This window comes from Microtus ochrogaster, unplaced genomic scaffold (genome assembly GCF_000317375.1).
Source record: "Microtus ochrogaster isolate Prairie Vole_2 unplaced genomic scaffold, MicOch1.0 UNK19, whole genome shotgun sequence".
Taxonomy (NCBI): Eukaryota; Metazoa; Chordata; class Mammalia; order Rodentia; family Cricetidae; genus Microtus; species Microtus ochrogaster.
The window spans coordinates 1045760-1069037 of record NW_004949117.1 but is presented as its reverse complement, the minus strand read 5'-3'; the positions used below and the strand labels follow the sequence as shown (position 1 = coordinate 1069037).

The window sequence follows — 23278 nt, the reverse complement described above, 5'->3', positions numbered from 1 at the left end:
AAGCAATTGCAGAAATACCGAATTGTCAAATGGAGGCAGAAGCTTGCACAACAGTCATCGCTAATCCTTCGGCAATACCAGAACAAAGCACAGAGCCATTTTACTTGACTATAATGCCCCAACGAGTAAGCAAGAAATGACACTAAAAACACCCACAGAGCTCTCAATTCAATGGCGAGCGTGCGACATTTTAGGGAAAAGCTTGGGCACTTCATGAATTAGAGCTATTTAAGTATGCAGGTCACTTCACCACGCTGCCAGGCAGAGAAGAGCTGAGGAGTTCTATTGTTCTGAGAAGGAGAGAGAGGAACCCAGGGCTGTCCAGTACAGCTGTAGGAACCCTCTTCCCAAACAACAGCTTTCTTGAAGTAGACACTTCCACCCGAGTGCCCGCTCCAATCAGGATGATTTGTACCGACAAGACAATGCAGACATCAGAGCCCCAGTGGAAGGAGGGTGGTGTTCAAATGCCTGGAAGTCATGCCATCCGTAAGCTTCTCCCAGTTTTGGATTACAGTAAAACTGACCATCTACTGAGCAGTTTGTCAGGCAAAGGCTTTCCCCTGTAATACAGCATCCTGTCCAATGCTGAGAGTGATGATTCCAAAGACAGAGGCCGTGCCCATTTCCTTCCTAGTACCGTGTGGGGCTTGGGTACTATGTGTGCTCTCTGGTACATGCCTTGCGTCATTTATGACCCCCACTGCACTGAGAAAAAGGTAAGTATTAATTATCTCCCCATACAACTGAGAAGAATAGAAGACATTTCTTGACATAATAGTCTTCCTTCTGCTAGTCCTCCCCCACCTGCTCAAGGGTAACCTAGATCACCCTACTTCAATGTCTAAATATAAGCTGAGTACCTCCTCCCACAATTTCCTCTCACAGAAGAAGGGATCACTTTCTACTGAGCCTTCCGCAAACCTCTTATTGTAGGGTTCTCATAATTACCTCCTTTGGACAGAAAGTGCCATTTGGAAACCACACACCAGTCTGAAGTGGCCCAAGTCTATGCTGATTCCAGCTCCATTCAGAGTTCATCTGATGGGAATTCTTCAGATGAGAATCTTAGATACTAAATATTAAAAGCTCATTTTCTTTTTTTTTTATTTTTGAGGTTATAATATAATCACATTCCTTTCTTCCTTTCCTTGTCCAAACCCTTTCATAGGTATACCCTATTTGCTTTTTCATGTTCATGGCCTCTTTTTTTGTTGTTGTTAATTGTTGTTACATGTATGTGCATGTGTGTGTGTGTGTGATGTGTGTGTGTGTATTCCTAAATGTAACCTACTTGTGTGTATGTTCTTGGAGATAGGCATTTAGTTTAGGTAACCAGTTTGTGTGCTCTTCCCGGAGAATGACTTTCTCTCCCATGCTCCTCGGCATTCCTCTGTTGCCTGCAATTCTTTGTGAGGGTTGAGGACTTGCGGTTTTTTTCCTATTATTGTTGTTCTTGTTCAGCTCATGCTTAGGCAAATAAATAAATAAATAAATAAATAAATAAATAAATAAATAAATAAATAAATAAAACCCAACAATTCATTTCTAGTTATTCCTAAGGAATGAAACCCTCTACCTTTTAAGAATCTCTAGGGTTGGTTGTAGAGCTTGTGTAACCCTACACGTCTTGCTATGTGATCTCAGGCATGGAATAGCTCAGCAGTGAAAGGCATTCAGATACCTACAGGGTAACAGAAAAGCCAGCTGTCTTTCTGTTATTCATGGACCACTGTGATTGCTTGTTGGTCATTTACTAATGTCCATCTTTGTGGTTCCTTCTATGACAACAGGTGTGTGACTAAGTTGTACTGGGATATAATTAGAAATGACACCTGGCGCTTCTTTACTCTGACCTTAACATGACCAGGTGCCTGCAAGCTCACTTTGCCCCTCCCTTCTGCCTGGAACATAGCAGACAACCTGGCCACTCAAGAAGATAATTGTCACAAAAGCCTAAGTGCCGATCAGCCTGGATCACCCAAACACCTGCATGCTTTTCTGTAAGAGACAAAGAACTATCAGTCTAGATTTACTTCATATATTTAGGGCTAATGAAAACCTATAGCCTCACAATAAATATAGGCTTATAAAAGCAACCAATGAGCATGCAAGACATAGATTCAAAATTACTTTACCTTAAAGAAATTAAGTTAAAGTAAAGATGATTTAATCTGAAAAACTTAGATGAATTAAAAAGTGGCTCAAGGGATAAAAGACAATGAGTAAAACTTTTCTATAAAATAGAAATGGGCATGGCGGGACACACTTGCAGTCCCAGCACCTGTGAGGCAGAAGCAGGCAGATCTCTGTGAGGTCAAGACTAGCAAGTCTACATACAAAGTTTCTGAGTCAGCCAAGTGTACATCATGGAACCCTGATTAAAAATTACATATAATATGCTATACATAAATAAATAATACATTATCAATACTTCTAATTAAAACAATAAATTCAAAGTTACTTGTCATTTATGACTTCATATATCTGATATCACTGGAGATGGCAAATAAAGCAAATGCTGTCAAAAAAAAATGGGAGCCTTGTGCCATCCCAATTCTAGGCTCAGCCATCTGAACTTTATATCCTGTTCAGGTTCACTCATGGACAATTGAGACTCAGTGAGTGACATGAGGAGTCTCAAACACATAAAACAAACCACATCTCTTCTCTTCAAGCCCAGAAATGGCCTCTTGTTAGTCTGACAACACAGACCGCATCTGCTACTCTCTTCCCTCTGTCACTCACTCTGTCAGCTTCCTGTGCCACTCCTAAGTTGGAAGGAACAGACCAAGTTCTTCATCTCAAGACATCCCTCCACCTTTCCTGGTACCACTTCCTTGCTTTATGCTTAACCCCACATTCCCACATTTAAGGTTGATGACATGAAAACAGACTCCACATTCAGTTTTCCCCTTCTCTACTCACAAATGATCACACTTCCAGTACATTGAAAATACTTCTTACTAGGTACTGGATGAATGAATAAACTAATGAATGTAGAGCCAGAAGACAATCCTTGGATTAGCAGAAACCTCTCCATCACAGGATGAACGGTGGGTTCCCTCCCTTTTAACTTTGATGTAGGATGATCACCTTAATGCAATACTACAAATATTCTGTCAAGTGCATTATAGCCATGTCTCAGAAATTAACCCCTGCTTGGGGCCTTGTAGCTTATTTACTAGTGCACTTTGCTAGTTTGCAGATCCAGGTCCCATGACAGAAGAATTTTACTACTTGAATTACCCAAGGAAACAGACTAGGCTGTTGAGTACACAGTTTTGCAAACCACTGTACAAACATAGCCAGATGTTATACTACAAATGCACTTGTGAAGAAGGCAATAGACTTGTGTCATGAATGCCCTATCCATGTCTACAGCTGTTTCACATGGAGCCTCCCAACTTCTTCTCTCTGGATTTTAGGTCACGTGACCTGTGGTGGCTAGTCTTGGTTGTCAACTTAACTACATTTATATTTAACTAAAAAGCAAGTAGCTGGACATACCTGCGAGGGATGTTTCTTGGGTTCTTTGAGGTGTGGGACACCTATACTACATCCAGATAAAAGTTTTGGTCAGATCCATCCTACATGTGGGCCACTATGTGGCAGCAGGTGACATAAAAGAACTCTAAAGAAGGAAGGGAGCCTTTGCTTCTTGTGTGCCTGCCTTCACTCTCACTGGCAAGCTCATCCATCCTGAGCCTTTCCTTTACAGGTGTTAGAAGCTATTTCATTTGGGTTCTAACATAGATGGAAGACTGGCAACGCTCTAGGACTTCCCTGGGTCTCCAGCACCAGACAGGGACTGCTGAGATAGCGAGCCTTGCGGGGCAAAGAACTGCTGGATCTTTGACCTTTCCCTCAGGAGAAAGCCATTGTTGGGCTAGCAAGCCACTCTAATAAATCCCCTCAATGTACTTATGTATATATAAATTAGTTAGCTTATTCTATCAGAGCATTCATTTGGAGAACCCTGACTAATACAAGGTCCTCCTCTCTTGTTCCCTCAGGCTGTGAGACTGACTCCAATCAATTACAAGACTTCCTAAGGAATGCCCACTCCTTTGCAAGTAATCTTCAACGAGTGTTTCTCTCACATGAAGGAAATACAAAACCCAATGCAAAGCATGCATCTGCATGATTTCTAGCTCTTGGGTTGTAACATTTTGCATTTCTGGGTGTACGTCTGTCATGCTGAGAACCAATGAGTATGCTCAATGGCGGGTGGAGTCTTGCACCTATGAGAGACGTGGGTGGCTTCCTCAGACATTAGAGTAACTAGTGAGCATCTGGCAGACCCCCAACTCAGTGGCTGAGAAGACCAGCCATGCAATAAATCCTGGGAGACTGGGGTTTCGACAGTAGTTGCCTTTGAGAAGAGAATTATGATTTACTAATTCTTAGGGGAAGCCCATTAAGGGCCATTTGGCACCATTATTTTGATTGAGTACGTCATCAAGGGCACAGATGGGGGAAAGACATGAGAGTAAATATGTAAACCAGCCACAGAGATAAACACTTAAGTGCGCTCATTATGCTCGTGCTTGATGCTGCTGTTTGGGTCCTGCTGGGGTAGTCTAGGAAATCATCCCCCACAAAGCATTATCTGCCATATTCTGTGTACATTTTCTCTCAGCATGAGAACTTCAGAGACCCATTTTACAATAACTTCAATGCTCTCTTGACAAAGTAATGATCTTCACTTAAGAATCTAAGAAATGAGGTAGAGCTCCCGTCTATTGAGCCCTTCCTTTCTTCTTTCTTTCTTTCTTTCTTTCTTTCTTTCTTTCTTTCTTTCTTTCTTCTTTCTTTCTTCTTTCTTTCTTTCTTTCTTTCTTTCTTTCTTTCTTTCTTTCTTTCTTTCTTTCTTTCTTTCTTTCTTTCTTTCTTTCTTTTTTTCCTTCTTCACTTGACCTAAAAGGAACTTACTACAGGGAAAGGTTTGCTGTGCTTCTAATTCTAGGTAGTGTCTATCATCCACAAAAGTCAGAGCACAGACCTGGAGTAGGAACCATGGAGGAGTATTGTTTACTGGCTTGTGCTCTGGCTCATGCTGAACTAACTTTCTTATCTATCCCAGGCCCACCAGCCTAAGGATGGAATTGCCCACAGTAAGCTGTGCCTACTTTCCCATATCGTAAGTCATGAATCAAGACCATCTCTCACAGACATTGACAAAGGTGAATCTCATCCACGCAATTCTTTCATGGAGATTCCCTCTTCCCCGGTGACATTAGGTCATGCTAAGTTGGCAGTATAAACTAACCAGGACATCTCTCAAATGGAAGTCTCTGAATTCCATCACCAACTATTTTCATATTCATATTCTCTGTCTGTCTGTCTGTCTGTCTGTCTCTCTCTCTCTCTATATATATGTGTGTGTGTGTGTGTGTGTGTGTGTGTGTGAGAGAGAGAGAGAGAGAGTATGTATGTGTGTCCATTCACAGCAACAAATTTTGTAAACAGTGGCCTCCCTCATGATTCAGTGGAAATAACATAGTACCTCAATATCCCTTTGATGATTATATTCTGTCTTCATGGTTTATTTTACTGGTTGCCTCAAGAAAGCTTATGTTGAACCTTCTGAGTGTAACTGATGTTGCTGACGTTATCAGCCACAATCAGTACCATCTACCCATGACTATATCAGGTAATGTAAAATAAGAATTTCTTAGGATTTAAAAATAGTAAAACAAAAAACAAAACAAAACAAAAACAACATTCCTATCTTATACCACTACATCTATCTTAATTGTCACACTGCTCAACTTTATTTAAAATTTTAGTTTTGGAGGCAAACCTTAGAACTTCTGTGCTGTTTAAAAGTAAGGAGCATAGGTGCCCCCCTAAGATCTATTCCTAGGGTGAGTTACAAAACATGTTTGTATTTTAGTGTCCCTAATTGAAAATGTAGGATAATGACAAGTGTTTTTTGTTTGTTTTGTTTTATTTACATACTGATGTTAGAATGGAATGAGTTACTAGTTTGGAAGTTTGCCGAGGACAACCTGTACTGACTAAAAGTCTCAGCTTTTCTTACTTCTGGCTTTACTGATAATCAGCCGTATTTCAGAAAGCTATCCAAGCCCCAGAATAAATCTAATATTTCCTCTTAAATATTCCCATTTAATATCCTTTCAAATATTCCCATCGATTCCCATTTCAGAAACAGACTGTAGTCTATTCTTGAGGCTGCACTCTGCTGCTGGAGTCTTTTTTCTTATGACTGACAAGATGTGAAAAAATTAACTCCATGTCACAGAATGTAGAAAGTGAAGCTCGTGTCTCCCTAGAGCCTTCACTCATACTAACTAAGTTCATGGTACTGGAAGGTCTTCAGACTACCAAAGGAGAAAGGTGAACAGCAGCCCAGCTCTAAACCTTTCAATACACAATGGTGATGTGCCTGCAAAATATGCTGGTGCAATAGTGGCACAAAGCTTATGGAGGCAACCAACCAATATTTGATTGCATATAAGACACACTCCATGAGATGAAACCCATCCTTGACACTGCTTGGGGTGCCAAGACCCTAAGACTAGGTAGGCCAGGAATCCAGGAGAAAGTTAAATCCACCTATTCTGCTAAGGGAACATAACAATAAGTTGACTCTTAACGACATTCTCTATACACATTGGTCATTTTCTTGCTCAACCACCATTAGAAAAGCTTCTGTCTGCAGTGGATGGGAACAAATACAGAGACCTTTAATTGGACAATGTGCAGAGAATGAGAGACTCAGTCCTAAATGGGGTGTCTTCATCAAATCCCTCCTGTTCGAGCCAGAAGGGATGCAGGACATATAGGAAATGAACAGTTCTAAACACATTTGGACCAAAGCACACCTAAACTCAGAGGGACTGCGGCGGCAGGCATAGGACATACACAGGTCTGAGCCAGATGACTTCCTAGTACCGAGAGGGGGCCTAGACACATGCCTCCATCACTAACCTAGAAGTTATCTCCAACTGAAAACTGCTCACAAAGGAAAGATTAGTTTTCTCTAACAGAGCCTCACTGGGTATGCAAACTATTCTTAAGGGCAGGCCCCCATGTCCGGTATTGGATGGCCCACACAACATGAACTCAATGGCATTTGGGGAGGTGCTCTATTTCATAGTACTTTGTCAGGGGTGGTTACTGTTCGTTGGCTTGGTCTTGCAGGTCTTTTGTGTGTATATTTTGGTTTCCAGATGGTTTTGTGTTTTTATGGGATTCTGTCTGCACAGATGCATCTATCTCAGCCTCTCTATTTGTTTCTTGTGCATCTTCCTTGACTGTTTTTCTTCTTCATTTTGTACCATTCCAGTTTGTTTGTTTTAATTTTACATTTTTTTGGTAGGATTTTCTAGATGCCTGTTTGCTTTCTAATGAAAGGAGAAAGAAAAGGTGCAGATTTTGGCTGGAAGGGGAGGTGGGGAGGAGCTGGGGGAGGGAACTATAATCATAGTATACTGTATAGGAAAAAAACCTATTAAAAATAAAAGGCAGCAGTTATACACCGCATGCAGTGGCTAATGCTTGGATCTCAGTACTTGGGAGGCTAAAGCAAATGAAAAGCTGTCAGTGTAAGGTGCACCCGGGCAACGTAGTGAAAGCGATTCACAAGAAGACCTGCACCTGGCATGCCAGCTCCTCAGTTCGCTGCTGCTCTCTCTGGCAGCTGAGGTTTATCCGAGTGGATTCAGGTAAGGGGCTGAGCTGTTATTTCAGCTCACAGAACCCTGAAGTAGGGAAGTAGGAACAACAAGGAACCATACCTGGGTTGAACTGTGCCAAGTGATTTCTTAAGGGAACGGGGCTCACACATCCCTAACCTAGTTGGTACCTTCTGGGTTTTCTAGCAAATGCCTCTTGGATACAGGAAACCTTTTTTTGTTGTTTGTTTTGTTTTTCTAGAGGTAACCAAACCCAGGCCATTGTTTTGGGGTTATGATAGTTCAGCCAGCCAGGTCTCTAATTTCAATACCTGGTGATGGTATCTGATGACAAGCTAAGGAGATACAGTGGCATCTTTCAAACGCAGACTTCAGCATCTCAGCTTCTGGGTAGATTTCTTTCCCGTGACTGTGGCCCTAATCACTCGCTCCTTACCCCTTCAGCTGCCTCTAGTGGTTTTTCCTCTCTCTATTCCTATTTGTTAAGCTGTGTCATTGTGTCCACCCTCACACCTTTCTAGCCAGTCTGTGGACAAATGTTTTAGCACCTCAATTGTAAAATAATGACAGTGGATTGTTTCTTTCCTGAGTTAAGATAGTCTTTAAGTAATGAACCAGCAGCTACAAGCAGCTCTGGAATAGCAGCAAGCCAGTTAGGGCTTTAACTTCTGGGTAAAACAGTTTTAAATCCTGAGAGTAGACAGGAGATTGTGTGTGTGTGTGTGTGTGTGTGTGTGTGTGTGTGTGTGTGTGTCTGTGTAGAGTTGCAATCACCTGATTCCTCAGAAAGCCACCAGGGAGGAAGGCTTCCATTCCTTTCCTTTTGATCTGTGTTATCACCCAGATTTATCATACCGTGCTCTGCCTTGAATTACAGACTCCCTCAAAATGGGGTCACACTTGCCCATTGCCTCCATGCTCCCCTCACACTGAACTCAGTGTGTAAGGAACACAGTCCCTTTCTCACCAAAGTCCCCACTGAATATGTAGCTCATGGCAAACACAGATGCATCCTACAATGTTTTGCCAAAATGGGAATAAAAGAGAAGCAGGAAGCCAGAGCCACCATCCAGTCACACTATAGGAATGCTTTGCTTTCGCTCTTTGGTACACCTTTAATTGAATTGGTGTAGTTAGTAAGCAGCAGAAGCCAGCATAACAGATGGCCTCCCAGAAATTTCCAGGAGGAGTTTCTGCCTGGCAGGAAGGGTTTTCCTGCTGAGAGCACCTCAGGACTCTGTTGGCAGAGAACAGATTTGCTTGCTTGCTGTTCACCTTTCCAAGCCCTTCCTGCATCCCTTGGCATGTTTCTCTGCTCAGTCTACCCGACAAGGCCCAGCAGCCATTATTCGTTCTGTATGTCACTGACATTTCAATGACTGTTTTCTGCCGTAGGGACAGCAGTGTTCCCAAATCTAGAGCAATGGACCTAAAATTAGATGGGCTTTGGTTACTTAATCTTAAAGAGTCCCTGAGCCCCCACGTAATGCCACTAATTGCTTGCTATTTTAATAAACTGACATTGGTTTTAATGAATTGCCTTTTTTTTTTTTTTTGAAAGTAGAACATGCACCTAGGGCTGAAGATCAGATTTGGCGAAGTGTCTGGTGGGGCCACAGAGAAGCAGATGGTTTTAACCTGAGAACAGGACCTTCAGGTGCCTTAACAAACTATCTCTGCATGTTGTAAAGTGCAGGAGTCATCCAAGGGTCTTGCTTCCTGCATTTCCTCCCTTTCTATTCATGAGATGGACGGGTTCACTCAGCCAGGAGTTCAGAGACTCTGCAGGTCAGCCTGCAGATTTTTCTCATACAAGGCATTTACTGAGCAGAACTGGGTTCCATTCAAAAGCAACAGGGACTTACTTGAAATTTTTGTTGACTCCAAATATTTAAGGATTCCTTTAACACAAGTATGAAGTTCAAGAAAAGATGGCTTAGGGGGCATTTGTGCCTATGGACAATGAAATCAAAAGCAGTCAACAAAAGTTTTGTCTCCAGAGTCACTAAATCAGGTCAGTAAATGAGGATTCATACATCTTAATAAACCAGACCCATGAAGATGCTGAAACAGTACCAGATACTTTGTGCACATGACCATTTTTTTTATGGACTGTAGGTACATAAATAATCCCATGCTGGGCTATAAGAAAGAGGTGAGAGAGACCTGAGATGATATACTACCCATTTCTGCATGTGCTGTCCTCTGTCATAATGTGACCAAGTCAGATGGCCCAAGCAAGATGAAAACGCTCCACTTTGAACTCCTTAGCCTCCCAAATCATTAGGAATACATAACCCATCTTGGGTATTCTGTTGCAATGACACATGGCCAAACCAAAAACTATTGTTTTTAAATACATCTATAACCAATGTTGCTAGAACCCTCATACTCTGCTGGCAGGAATGCCAAATAGTTCAGCCATGGTGGACACAAATCTGGTCATTCATTAAAAGGATAGCATGGAGTTACCACATGATCGACCAGTTTTATTCTTAACTATGTATCTGAAAGAACTGAAAACTTGTTTGCACAGAAGCATATATACAGAAATTCATGGCAGCATTATTCATAGTTAAGATGTAGACACAGCCTAAATGTCCACAAAGACAAGCTAACGGGGTGCAGCAGCATGCTAGGGCCAAGTATTAGCCAGAGGGAAAACTGGGAACTCTCAATACTGTTCACTTATTTATTTCTTGTAAATCTAAAACTGCTTTTTAAAATGAGAATTTCTACAAAATGGAATTTTATTCAGCCATTAAAAAGAATAAAATACAGGCTACACTGATGAGCCCTGAACACATTATTCTAAATGGAAAATCTCATATATTAATGGTCCCATGTATGGTTTCATTATGAGGAGATACAAATACACAGAAAGTGGATGCCAGGCACTGTGCAGAGGAGGACTGAGAGCTGCTGCTAAAGGAATTAGGGTTTCCTTTCGTGGTAATATAACAACTTTGGATAAAGATAGTGGCGATATTTGCATAACAGTTAAACAGTAAAAGTAACCATTAAGTCTGTAGACAGACTTAAGATATTTGAATCCTGTCTCTATAACAGTGAATCTCAGTTCTTCAGCTGATGAGATCTAGAATTACCTAAGATGCTAGCCATGCCCGTGAGTGATTAAAATGATTAGACTAGCTAAGGTGGAGACCTGTCTACTCTGTGTCTGTGTGCACGCACACGTGTGTGTGTTAACCATAGTTGTTAAAAGTTGTACATCATCACAATATTTTTTCTAGCACCATGTTTATATTTTTGAGCTATACAATATATTTATTCATATATTATAGGTTCTGAGAATTTACCTTTTCTTTTAAGCACATAACTTCCTCATCTTTGCAATAACTTTCTGCATGCTATCTTACAGCATCTAATATTCTGTAATTACTGAAGGGGTAGATTCATCTACATGTAAGCATGTTAAACTTTAAGTCTCTAAAAAATATATTAGCTAATTAATAATTTTGTCTAGCTATAGAAATTGGCATCAAGAGAAATCTCTCTCTTTACTAGTATTGTCATTTCTTATTTTTATAATTTATTCATAATACAGGTTAGAAATAAATGATTATAGAGTTTAAATGTCTATTGAGCCATTCAGCTTACACAGTTCCAACTTGTTTTCTTAAACACAAACAAAATATGTCTATATGGGCAGATATACCACTAAACCTAATTACTAGCAACTATTGCACTGAATACCCTATATGGTACCTCCTTTAAAAAATGTTTCTGGGTCCTTCCTGGGTACCCTAGCGTCCTTTCTGACATCATAGGCAGGTTTCCAATTGAAATCTCTCTTTCTGCACTATTATCTCCCTTAAGGAAAAGCACAACAATTGTTATCCAATACAAATGTTCATCCCCAAAAACATACATACAAATAATATTATAGAGATGGAGCAGATGGTATATAGAAATATGTATATACATAGATACATAATACATGTAACGACAATTAATAAAAAAGAGGCCATGGGTTTGCAAAAGAGCAATGAGGAGTATATGGGAGAGTTTGGGGCATGGAAAGGAAAGGGGGAGATGATATAATTATATTAAAATCTCCAAAAATAAAGAAATAATTTTTAAAACTATGAATAGTAAGGGCACTTACCTGGCTTTATGACCCCTCCCTTTGATTCCTTCTTATAACGAGCTGCCTGGACACTTCCCTCAGCCACTGTTCCAATCCTGCATTTCTTTCTGGTAAAGTCTTCATCGCTTCCAGGGCAAAAGCCAACGGGACTGTGCCCTGTGTCTGAGGGAGTCTTCACGGGCGATACCGACTGGCTGCTAGGACAACCTGTGTCATCTACGAACACAAAAAGCATTGAGCCACGTCACAGGGAGGTAGTCATGCAGTGTACCAGGCACACATAGGCTCATGCATGAGTTGCTTACGAAACACAAGTAAACCGGGCATGGCTTCTCCTATTAGGACCCTTCTTTTGTTTTTTGTTTTTTTCTTTTCACATTTTGGCTACTCACACTGGCAGAGAAAACACTGTTTTAAGGGAACACTGTGAAGATATATAGCTCATGGGTCTTTTCATCTTGAAGACTTCCATGACATGCAGTTGTTCTTAAAATCAAAGCGTATGTCTCCGCGGATGTTCATATCTGTCTACAGATTTTAGTTTTGTGTTTTGTTTGCTTTTGCTCTTTTGTTTTGCTCTTCAGTCAGGGTATCGCTATGTGACCCTGACTGGCTTGGAATTTAGAAATCCATTTCCCTCCGCCTCTAGGCACTGGGACTGAAGGTGTGCGCCACCATGTTTGTTGCCCACAGGTGTTTGAGAAGAGTGAGTAATATAAAATCACAAGAAAAGCTCATAATAATTAGCAGGCATCTTTTGGAGTTGTTTTTGTTAAGGAAATAAAATTATTTGAATAGTACTGAAATTACCTGAGCCTTTGATCACATGACCAAAGTTAATAAAGTTCTCGGGGAGGCTCTGGTTTTAAAAGTTCAAAGAAACAGAAAGAAGTGGTCCTATTTTAGACACAAGTATCTAACCAAAAGTAGGCCAATCAGATCTATCCTTACCTGCAGTAAGCTAGAAAAACAAATACTAAACATAACCAGGGTCATTATGTTAGGCCCATGTGTGCGTCATGAGGTTGTCAGTGCAGGTGCCAAATCGGCAAACAGGAAACTCACATTGCTGTCTCTTAGGAATGTTTTTCATATATACTAAAGTATCTAGTCATTTAGGATGACTGATTCATACTTTTAAGCTTTAATGAGAATTGCATGAAAATTTAGAACCAAATTAATGTTACTTTAAAGTTTATATACTCAGTAAAATAGTAATTTTTTTCATTTTCATTACTCAACACTTTACTAAATGAAGTTATTTTGATATCAGAATTACTCTCCAAATTAAACAAAAGATTGTAAGAAAGATACACACCACTAACAATCTTAGAACTATTGTACTTTATGAACATCAGAGTAGCCAGAGTCAATTGTCTTCCACCATAGGCTATCTTGGGCCTCCAGCTGGAATAACAGCAGGATAAAACGTGGGCTGGGTAGGATACACGGATTGCATGAATTATGCCTGGGCTTTGTCTAAGAAGGAATTGCCATTGCTTCATTTCTGGCTTCTACTTCATTTTTTTATTATGAAATCTCCCAGTTGCTGGAACAAAGTGAACTTGGCACTTCAAGGCAATGCATTTTTCTCGCTCTTTTTTTTTTTTTTAAAAACTTTTGGACACGTTACTGTTCATGGGACCACAGTGATCCATTTCTAGAAGTTAGTGATTGTCAGCGCACTGTGCCTGAAGATGTGCTAGTTCTTCCAGAATCACCAGGGGCTTCAGGTCCTGACGAAAGGTGAGCCCCTCTCTGGGCTGCCACTGCTCAGCCATTTCATCATGTGTTATTCATGACCCCCCCATTTGCATGCCCCTGTTTCAGTGCAAAAAAAAAAATCCCACAAAAAATCAAAAACCAAAAAACAACAACAGCAAAAAAACAGCGTTCCTCTCTCGGGGTGCAAATTATCCTTACTGGGCCAGACTCCAGCAATTAATACATCTGCACATTGCCCCAGAGAAACTTTTCCTTGATTCCTGTTCAGAAGCAGAAAAACTCAAAACAAATGTTATTAGAACACTCAAAATTATCTACTGCCTTTTACAACGGTTTTCTTGTGATTCAGACCCATCCATTATTTCTTTTGAAAGATACTGGGTCCAAATAAATAAAAAAATCTATGCTTTAGAATGTCTTTTCTTCTTGGAAGTGCCCAGAATCAAAGGGATAGAATTAAGTAATTTCTAGTGGGAAAAACAGTGTTGAGAAAAGCTTTAGAAACCGTGTTTAAATAAATAGGAATCAAACATGTTGTGATTGGTTCTATTACTTCTCTCCGGAGCTAAAAAGTAAAGGACACACAAAGCATCTTTTTCAGTGCTGTGACTTCACAAGCAGCGGGGATTAGGTGTGATGCTCCAGATAAAATTTAGGATGAGAAACTGGAGGCACTGTGGGAGAGGCAGTAGCTGGAGTCCATGATCCAGCTGTCATCAGTATTTGTAGCCCGCATCTCCAGGAGATGGGAATGAGAGGAGGAACATATAAATCAATCTTGAACTCTGGGTATCTCTTAAAGCATTTTTCCCTCTATCTGCCAAGGTTGGGGAAACAATAGCAATAGGAGACATGGATTTTCTTAACAAATATGTATAAAAGCTGGGCGATGGTGGCGCACGCCTTTAATCCCAGCACTCGGGAGGCAGAGGCAGGCGGATCTCTGTGAGTTCGAGACCAGCCTGGTCTACAGAGCTAGTGCCAGGACAGGCTCCAAAGCCACAGAGAAACCCTGTCTCAAAAAACCAAAAAAAAAAAAAAGTGTATAAAATTCTGGCACCAAAAAGACTCACTGTTCTCGTACCCAGTCTGCATCCTAATGCAACTTACAAAGGAGCCAAAGGGAATTTGTGTACGTTATGTCTTTTGTACATTTTTTCTCATCTGAGAAGTTTGAGGAAATGCACAGACGACAACACCACCATTAGGTGCTCACAGTGGCCTGTGCTGTCTGCCTGATTTGTCTAGTGGAACCAGCGCTAACAAAGGAAGGCAACTGTGAAAGAGCAGGCCTATTGTTTTTGCTATGGTACAGGAGACAATATGTCATGCTTGCTGGAAGGGCCCAGCGCAGACTCAGAACTTTATGTGCCAAAGAATCACCTGGTCACCCATGGTCCCCAAGGGATTTCCTCTGTGCTGTGCTGAAAAAGTAATTATCCTCTCAACAAGTCCTTCTGGGGCTGTTTCTCTGCTCTTACCAGTTTAGGTGAAGATAATACTCACTTCCAAATTCTGTGCAAAATATTCTTATTTGTCATTTAAAATGATCTTCTAAGGATGGCAAAGTCAAATTGCTGCTTTTTGGAAGGTCATGTTCAATCCCACAATTGTGAACTGACATTAAGATCAAGTACATACTACAAAGGCATAGTTACTGGGGGATAGAGAGGTGGTTCAGGGGTTAAGAACGCTCGCTGCTCTTGTAGAGGACCCAGGCTCTATTCCTAGCACCCACATGGCAGTTCACAATTGTCTATATACATCTAATGTAATCTCTTCTCCTCTTCTGATATCTTTGGGTACCAGACATCCATGTGGTACATATATATACATGTAAGCAAAACATTCATACACATAAAATAAAAATAAATCTTTTTAAAAAATAGATGTGGCCATTGAATTCATTGTACTTATTAAAGAGACTGAGCTTTCTGTTTCTCACTGCTACTGAATCTACAGACTGACAATCATGGTATTTATAATTGTATCATTTACTGGCTATATTAGTACGAAGAGTCATTAATTGCAAACAATTCTAAATAATAGAAACGAGGGAACTATTTCTAGTCAGGAAATGGGAGAAATCGTGACAGATTGAGATCGCTGGGAGGATGTCTGTGATAGGTCAGGCTACCATGACTTCAAAGAGGATGTTGTAGTCAATTGTTGGTCTGTGGGAGGAGGAGGAGGAGGAATTGAAATCACACACACACACAACGATGACGTGACTGAATGTTTACATTTCCTTTGACTCATGGTAAGTATGCCTGTTCTAGAGTGCTTGATCAAAAAACCATTAGCAAAAATGGCTTGAGGGTGGGAAAGATGTCTTTCAGCTTACACTTCCATGTTACCGGGTCATTGAGGGAAGTCAGGGCAGGAGCTTCAGCAGAAAATATGGAAGAAGATTGCTTTCTGACTCATGCTCAGCTGGCCTTCTTATACCACCCAGGAATGCCTGCTTAGGGATGCTACCGAGGGCTGGAACCTCCTATATCAATTAGCAATCAAGAAAATGCTCCCAGGCCAGTTTGACCAGGCAGTCCTTCAGTGGAAGGTCATTCATCTCACATGACTCTAGGTGGTGTCAGGTTGACAATAAAAACTAACGAGCACATTTAAAGAACCAGGATCGCTTTACACATTGAGAAGCATTTTAAAGTATGGGATGATTTCCTTCAGGGAGAAAGGATTTGAATTCCCAACTGGATGGATCCAGGACGGTCACGGATAAAGTTAGGAAAAACCTGTCCTGCTTAAGACTATACCTGTGTGATCGCCACCCGAAATGAAGCAGAATAATTGAAATTTCCTGTTTCACTTAAATATGAAGAAAGGGGTCCACCAAGCTTAGTGTCACATACCTAAAATCAGAGCACTTAAGAGGCTAAAACAGGCCAGGGATGGTAGATAGTGCACGCCTTTAATCCCAGAGCTCTGGAGGTAGAGGCAGGCAGATCTCTGAGTTCAAGGCCAACCTGGTCTACCCAGTGAGTTCCAGGGCAATCAAGGCTCTGTAGAGAGACTGTGTGTCAAAAAGACAAACAAACAAACAGACAAGAAAAGAGGCTAAGGTGGGAGCATTACCAGAGGGTCTCTGGGAAGAAAAGGGGGTGGTATTTGTCACTGTTCATTTATTTAGAGTCTGTCCAAGTGAAAGGAAGAGCAAGTGAAAGAATACGGTGAGCCTCAGGAAGCCCGGGAAGTGGCTGTCTGTATAGACCATGGTAGTAAATATTGAAATGCATCTACAGAGTAGCTTTCAAACTGTTGATTGGGAGCAAAAGGCCTTCAGGTCTGTAAAGAGAGGGGAGGGAAACCAGAAGCTACTATAATTCTAGTGCCTTGATGTTAGAAATCTTAATTGGGTAGGGGGAGCCATATTTTTTTCTGAGAACAAGCAGTATAGTTAAAATTTTATGATTATCTACAGTTATTAAAATGTATGTCTGTGTATTTTATAAAATAATTTTAAACTTATAAAATTAAAGGAATTAAAAAAATCATCTGCCAGTGTTAAAATTTAATTGAATTTTGCCATTCTAAAATTAGTACTCACTACAAATAAGTAAATAAATAGTAAAAAAAAATATTTTCTTGCAATTGTTACCCAGAATAAAATGAACACTTTGGCCTATTTGAGTCATTAGATTAAAACACTATAACAATGAGTATGCTTTACTTGCTTTCTCTTTATCAAAGTTTTAATAAATATTAATAGCAAGCTCATTACTATACCATGGAGCATTTTCACCTGGAGCTTGATAGCTTATCAGCAACAAAGCTATGCAATACTAACAAGACCAAAAAGGGGCCCCTTTATCAGAGGATGGGGGTGACTTTAGCTCCTAAAAGAATGATAAGTGTAAGCAATGATAATCATTATGTAAAAATCTGTGAATACATCTTCACATGCACAATTCTTAATTTCTCCAATTCTCCAGATCCTGGAAATCACTGGAAATGGAAATTGGGGATTTTTCAGTAGGTGCTGGGATGTAGCTCAGTGGTTGTCTAGGATGCACAAAGCCCTGGCTTTGATTTACAGCACTACAACAACCAGGCCTGATGGTGACTATCCGCTATCCTAACACTCAAGTCGAGGCAGGAGGATCAGAAGTTTAAGGCCATACTTGCCTACTTAACAAGTTTGAGCCTGCTTTGAACTACATGAGCCACTGACTCAAATGAAAACTGCCCATTAAAAGGAAAGAATCATCAGCTATATTGACTGTAAAAAGGGAGCAATATTATGCCATATTTCATTCAGTGAACCTGAAATTCCTCAATGCTTTTGAAAGTTCTTTTTCTTTTTCACAAAAGCATTTTGGCTAATGAAAGTAGGCAGAATAATAGAAAATTACTTTTATGCAATTTCTAATGAAATAATTGCATGAGGCAATAAACTTAGTGAGTGAACTCACAGACAAAAGCTGAGAATTTACATTGAGAACAGTCATTCCTCACATGTGATAAAGTGCAGTCATTCATGCACCGTCTAAAGACATGTGAGATGAAAGAGGCTAGGGAAGTAATTCAACGACAGGGCACTTGTCTGCCAAGGGCAGAGCCCCACTCTACAAAGGAAGCCAAAAGAAAGGACCCCCTATGAAGTATTCCTGACACACATAAAAAAAAATTGTCCTTACGTCTACTCCTCCAATACTTCAATGCTAATGTCCGTCTTCTAGTCTGCAGGTCACATCTAGTTCTGAGGGCTTGTAAAAATAAAGTGTTATTGGAAGAGAGAGACGCCCGGCTCCTCTGTAGGGTGTCTACACCCTGGGTAGGGTGGCTTACCAGCAACCAAGTCACGGCTGCAGCATAGGCTGCCTGGCCAGCAAAGTTGAAAATAGTCACTAATTTGCTTTGTACAAAATTTGATACAAGGAAGTAAACAGACCCCTTTGAAACAATTAGGGATATTTTAGTGTTCTGTATCATTATATTAATTCTGTGAGTGGATTCAAATAGTTCTGTGATTACATCAGAAATGCTTGCATTCTCTTATAAATGGTGTTGAGGTGTGTAAAGAGACATTGACCGCCATGTCTAGAGACTTGTTTTAAGATGCGTAACAGGGAACAGATGCAATGGATTACGAACCACGTTTTCAGGATGCTTTAAAAGTTCTGAAATATTTAATTTTGTGCTTATTTTTTATTTTGGGGTAGACTTGGTCTCATTAGTCCTGGCTGGACAGAAACTTTTCATGTAGACCAGTCTAGCCTTGAACTCACAGAGATCAATCTGCCTCTGCCTCCTTAGTGCTGGGATTAAAGACATGTGCCACTATGCCTAATTATTTAAATTTTACTTTAAATAGGAGTCTATTCAAAATAGATAAGAATGTGGATTTTTAAAAACCACTTTCATTTTATAGGGTTTTAAAGCTTCCATTTTTCTCACTATTATTAAAATTGCTTACATCTTACAGATATATTTTTAGCTAAATCTTACTAACACTTCATTTGTGCTTTCTTTCAAGAATTTTTATACATGCTTAGAATATCTTTTTATACTTAAAGATCAACTAAATGAAGAGCCATACTATTTCCTAGATGCCGGTAGCTTCACTTTTCATTTTTATATCTCTATCTGGAATTCATTACGAAGTTCAGTGTCAACATTAGATAGTAACTATTACTTTATTAAATTTTTAGGAAATCAGTCATGTTAATATGTTTCCAATGCTTCTACATAGAAATTTGAAAGCAATGGATATTTTGGTCAGTTAATTTATACATCTTAAATCTTAACATCACCAAAATGTTTACAGGTGTGTACGGATTTGTTTTGTAAGCTTTTTTGATATTTAACAAGTGTGCCTAACAACCAGTATCATCAAGCAGATTTGGTAGCAACTATGGTGGCCAAGGCCTACTTTAATGCCCTCGCACCAGCTACATAGAATTGTTAGACCATTTACAACACTAAAACAGCAGCTTTCAGTGCTGGGCATGGTAGCACAGGCCTTCAATTCCAGCAGTCGAGAGGCAGAGGCAAGCGGATCTCTAAGTTGAAGGCCAGCATGGTCTACAGTAAGTTTCAGGACACCCAGGGCTACACAGGGAAGCCCTGTCTGGAGAAACCAAACCAAAGCAAACCAAAACAGGCCCACAAACTCAGAGATTAGAAATAAAAACACTCTACCAAAGTCTAAGAAGAATCTTTCTATGCCTCCTGGTCCCTCTTGAAATAGAAGATCTCAGAGATCACCTGCTTTCCAAAATGTCAAACTAAGCAATTCCAGGAGACACATTTAAATTCAACATCATTCAGAAGAAAACGATGCTTTTGTACCCTGATATTTTGAGACATTCAGTTACACTTGGTTGCCACTCCATGTTCAGTTATATAAGTTTGGGGAAATCACTGTCAGTGGAAGGGAGTATTACTTGGACTAATATGAAAGACTGCTTCATTCTCACAAAAAAAAATATTGATTTACATTCATTCAACAAATGGTTACAGAGTATCTACTATGTGCCTGATGTCGCTAATACAATTGCTCCAAATACTGTATTTTTTAATATAGCTTGATAAATATATATAAAATATCAAAGATTAAACTCATGATTAATATAACCATGTCTAATTCTAGCCTCACACCATACACTGAAGGGATATAGGTGAGGCAAGAAAGCATCACATCCATGCCTATTCTGTAATTCTAATAATGTCTTAGAGATGGAGGGTCTGGGGCTCTGAGAAGAACTCCCTGCTTGCAGAGACTATATGGTTGACACAGAGTTGTATGAAAAACATGTATCTTTTAAAAAATCACCCTATATTTTTTTTCTTTTCACTTTTTTGTGCTTGAGCCTGTTCTGAGAGGAGCACCAACAGTTCTCAGAACGCTCAAATTAAAAACAGACAAAGCAATCTGTCAGAAAGCAGTCATCCCATAATAACCAGACCACAACAATTTGAGGCCAGAAATGCTTCCATGTTTCTGTGAAGGCAGTGTTCCTGCCCCTACACAGGGAGCCATCGGCACAGAGAGCACGCTGTTGCCATCAGTGTTGTAGTCGAGAACTCTGCTCTTTTATTTCTTCACTTACCATTAGCAATCTTTCCATAGTTAAGAACTCACAAGTGTAGAAGACTCTACACTGATTTTGCTTCAGAATCACACAACATATACTTATCATCTTGTGTCCAGTGTTGAGATATAATAAGCTCATCAATCTATCCTCTGATAACAATTACTGATTTCCTAGTGGGTGTCAGGGATTCTGTAGAGATGCCATGATAACCGACACACACAGGTTTTCCCCAGGGAGTTAGCATTGCAGCAATGAGGGCAGACAGCAGATAAACAAGTAGGAAAAATATGTAAGGAGGACACGTAGGAGTACGATGTGCATTAGTGAAGCTCACTGGATGGCATTCTATAGAGTCAACAGCAGGAGGGGCCTGTTAGACAGCTTGTCATGGAGAGCTCCTAAAGAGGTAATTTGAGCTTAGGAGAGAGAGAAAGGAGAGAGAGCAGGGAATGGGGAGGGATGGGGAGACAGAGAGATGGGGGGAGGGAGAGGGAAGACACACACACACACACACAGAGAGAGAGAGAGAGAGAGAGAGAGAGAGAGAGAGAGAGAATAATGAATATAGGAATATAGACAGGTAAACCAATTCCAGGTAAAGGAAAGAAGAGTGTTAAAAAACAATCTTCTGAGATAATAAAGGATAAAGGATACAGCAAGGAAGGTGACAGGTGGATTATGGGGGACAATGGCTAATACTGAGGTTGGAAGAAGGCTGAAGCCCAAGCACTTGTCAGGAAGGCTGTAGGAACCACTAAGCTCATCTCAAGTTTCTCAGCACGCTAAGCATGAAACGACACAGATCTAGTAGTTTGTGCTGATAAAGAGCCGGCTCAGTTCTGTTTTAAGCACTTAATGCAGATCTTTACTAACTTAATCCAATGTCCCCCTCAGAGAGTCACTACTGCCAGCGTGACTTCCTGGGCACCTATAAGACCTGCACCTTCCTAAGCTTGTAACTATTGACTGGGCAAAGCCATGGTCCGAATCCAGATAGGCAAGACCTGAATCTTCTTCCTTACCGTGCTTTGTTCCGGTTTTAGAAACAAAAGGTCAGAGGCAAACAAATCCACCTAAAGGCCACTACTACAGCACAAACGAGGAGAAACAGTGGGCTGATTGGGTTTGTAAGAGTAAAAGTTGAGAAAAGGGGACGTATTTAAGATACACTTGGAAAAACAATGAAAACCATTTATTTATTGCATTGAAAAATGGGAAAGGAACAAAGCCATATTCTGTATTTTTTCCTTGAAGTAGCAATATGGTGGCTCATTCCAGGATAGAGAAAAATGAGTTCATGCGTATGTCAGTAGTGAAATAAAATATTCTGACTTTTCTGTAATAAAAATCGAGGGACAGATTAAACACAGCATTGTGATGTGGAACAGACACTTGGGTGACTGAGCCTCAATCTCAAGGACAGGCTGAATATCATCACAGGAGGTTCATGCAGGAGGCAGGGGTACGAGCTCTGAGGAGAAAGATGATTATGTGGAGCATCACTGCCAGGCCAGAGGAAAGATGGTGGACAAGGGAATCTAAGGTTTGCCAGCATGGCCTCTCACTTGCTAGTCAAGGGCAAATTGAGACAAGAGTTCTGGTGGCGTGTTGCAGTGAGGAAGAGCAGAGGAATTGTGGGGAGGGGGGTCTTGGGGACCTTTGTTTTCCCTCAATGCTGTGGAACATCGTGGGTGCTGACGGGCATGGCTTGTCTAAGCACCCAGATGAACACCTCACCCTCAGCCATGTAACCTGCATCTCGCACAACAAGTGGACCTTGGGGTAATTATTTAGTGGACACTTCCCTTGTTTTGTTTCTTGGAGACAAAAATAATCATCTCACATGTGAACATTCCCAGGATTTCTGAGCTAGTTTGGAGCCCCGGGTTCTCCCTTAAAAGTCCCTGGGTGAAGTACTGGGCAGGATAGGGGATGATACGGGAGAAGTCTGCTCATTTTTTTCAGACGGAGGACCAGGGGCATTGTATAAAACAGGGTCTGTGACTTGGTTTCCTCCCAAGACTCGGGTTGTTTAACATGTCCCTGGAAAAGGAATCTAGAATGAAAATATCAGGGCAACACATTTAATAAAGCATGAGGAACACATTCAAGTGATGTTCTGGGGGAGAGGAAGCTGAAATTAGGAAGCTGGAGAGGTCTGCTGACTTGGAAGGAAGGTTTTGAATCGAGCTGTCATGAAAGCTTTAGGCCGGTGGTTCTCAACCTTCCTAATGCTGTGACCCTTTAATACTGTTCCTCATGTTGTGGTGACCCCAACCCTAAAATTATTTTTTGTTGCTACTTCATAACTGTAATTTAGCTACTGTTAGGAACTGTCATGTAAATCTCTGTGTTTTCCAATGGTTTTAGGTGACCCCTGTGAAAGGGCCCTTTGACTCCAACAGGGGTCATGATCCACAGATTGGGAACTGCTGTGCTAGGCAGGAACAGATCTTTTCAAGGTTCCTTCTCTTCAGCAACATGAATTTAATTACAGTTTCTAGCTCATGACTTTTTCAAGGCTCATATTTTTTTGTTTTCTCTACATTGATTTTTTTTTAAATAAAAATAAATGGAAGTGTGTGAGAAGAAGGTAAGCAGGGACAAATGGAAGGGAAGAGAGAGAGACAGACCAGGGAAGAGAGAGAGAGAGAGAGAGAGAGAGAGAGAGAGAGAGAGAGAGAGAGAGAGAGACCAGGGGATAGAAAGAGAGAGAGAGACCAGGG

The 23278-nt window shown here is 40.6% G+C and overlaps 1 protein-coding gene across 3 annotated transcripts in view; it reads right to left on the bottom strand.

The window, feature by feature from the left end:
- The window catches only part of Sybu (syntabulin), a 103818-nt gene that overhangs the window by 32169 nt on the left and 48371 nt on the right, over positions 1–23278 (bottom strand). For all 3 annotated transcript variants that reach the window (XM_026789433.1, XM_005367495.2, XM_005367498.2), the window contains exon 4: positions 11794–11991. In XM_026789433.1, the coding sequence (XP_026645234.1) occupies positions 11794–11991 (198 nt within the window). The remainder of the gene's footprint in view (positions 1–11793; positions 11992–23278) is intronic.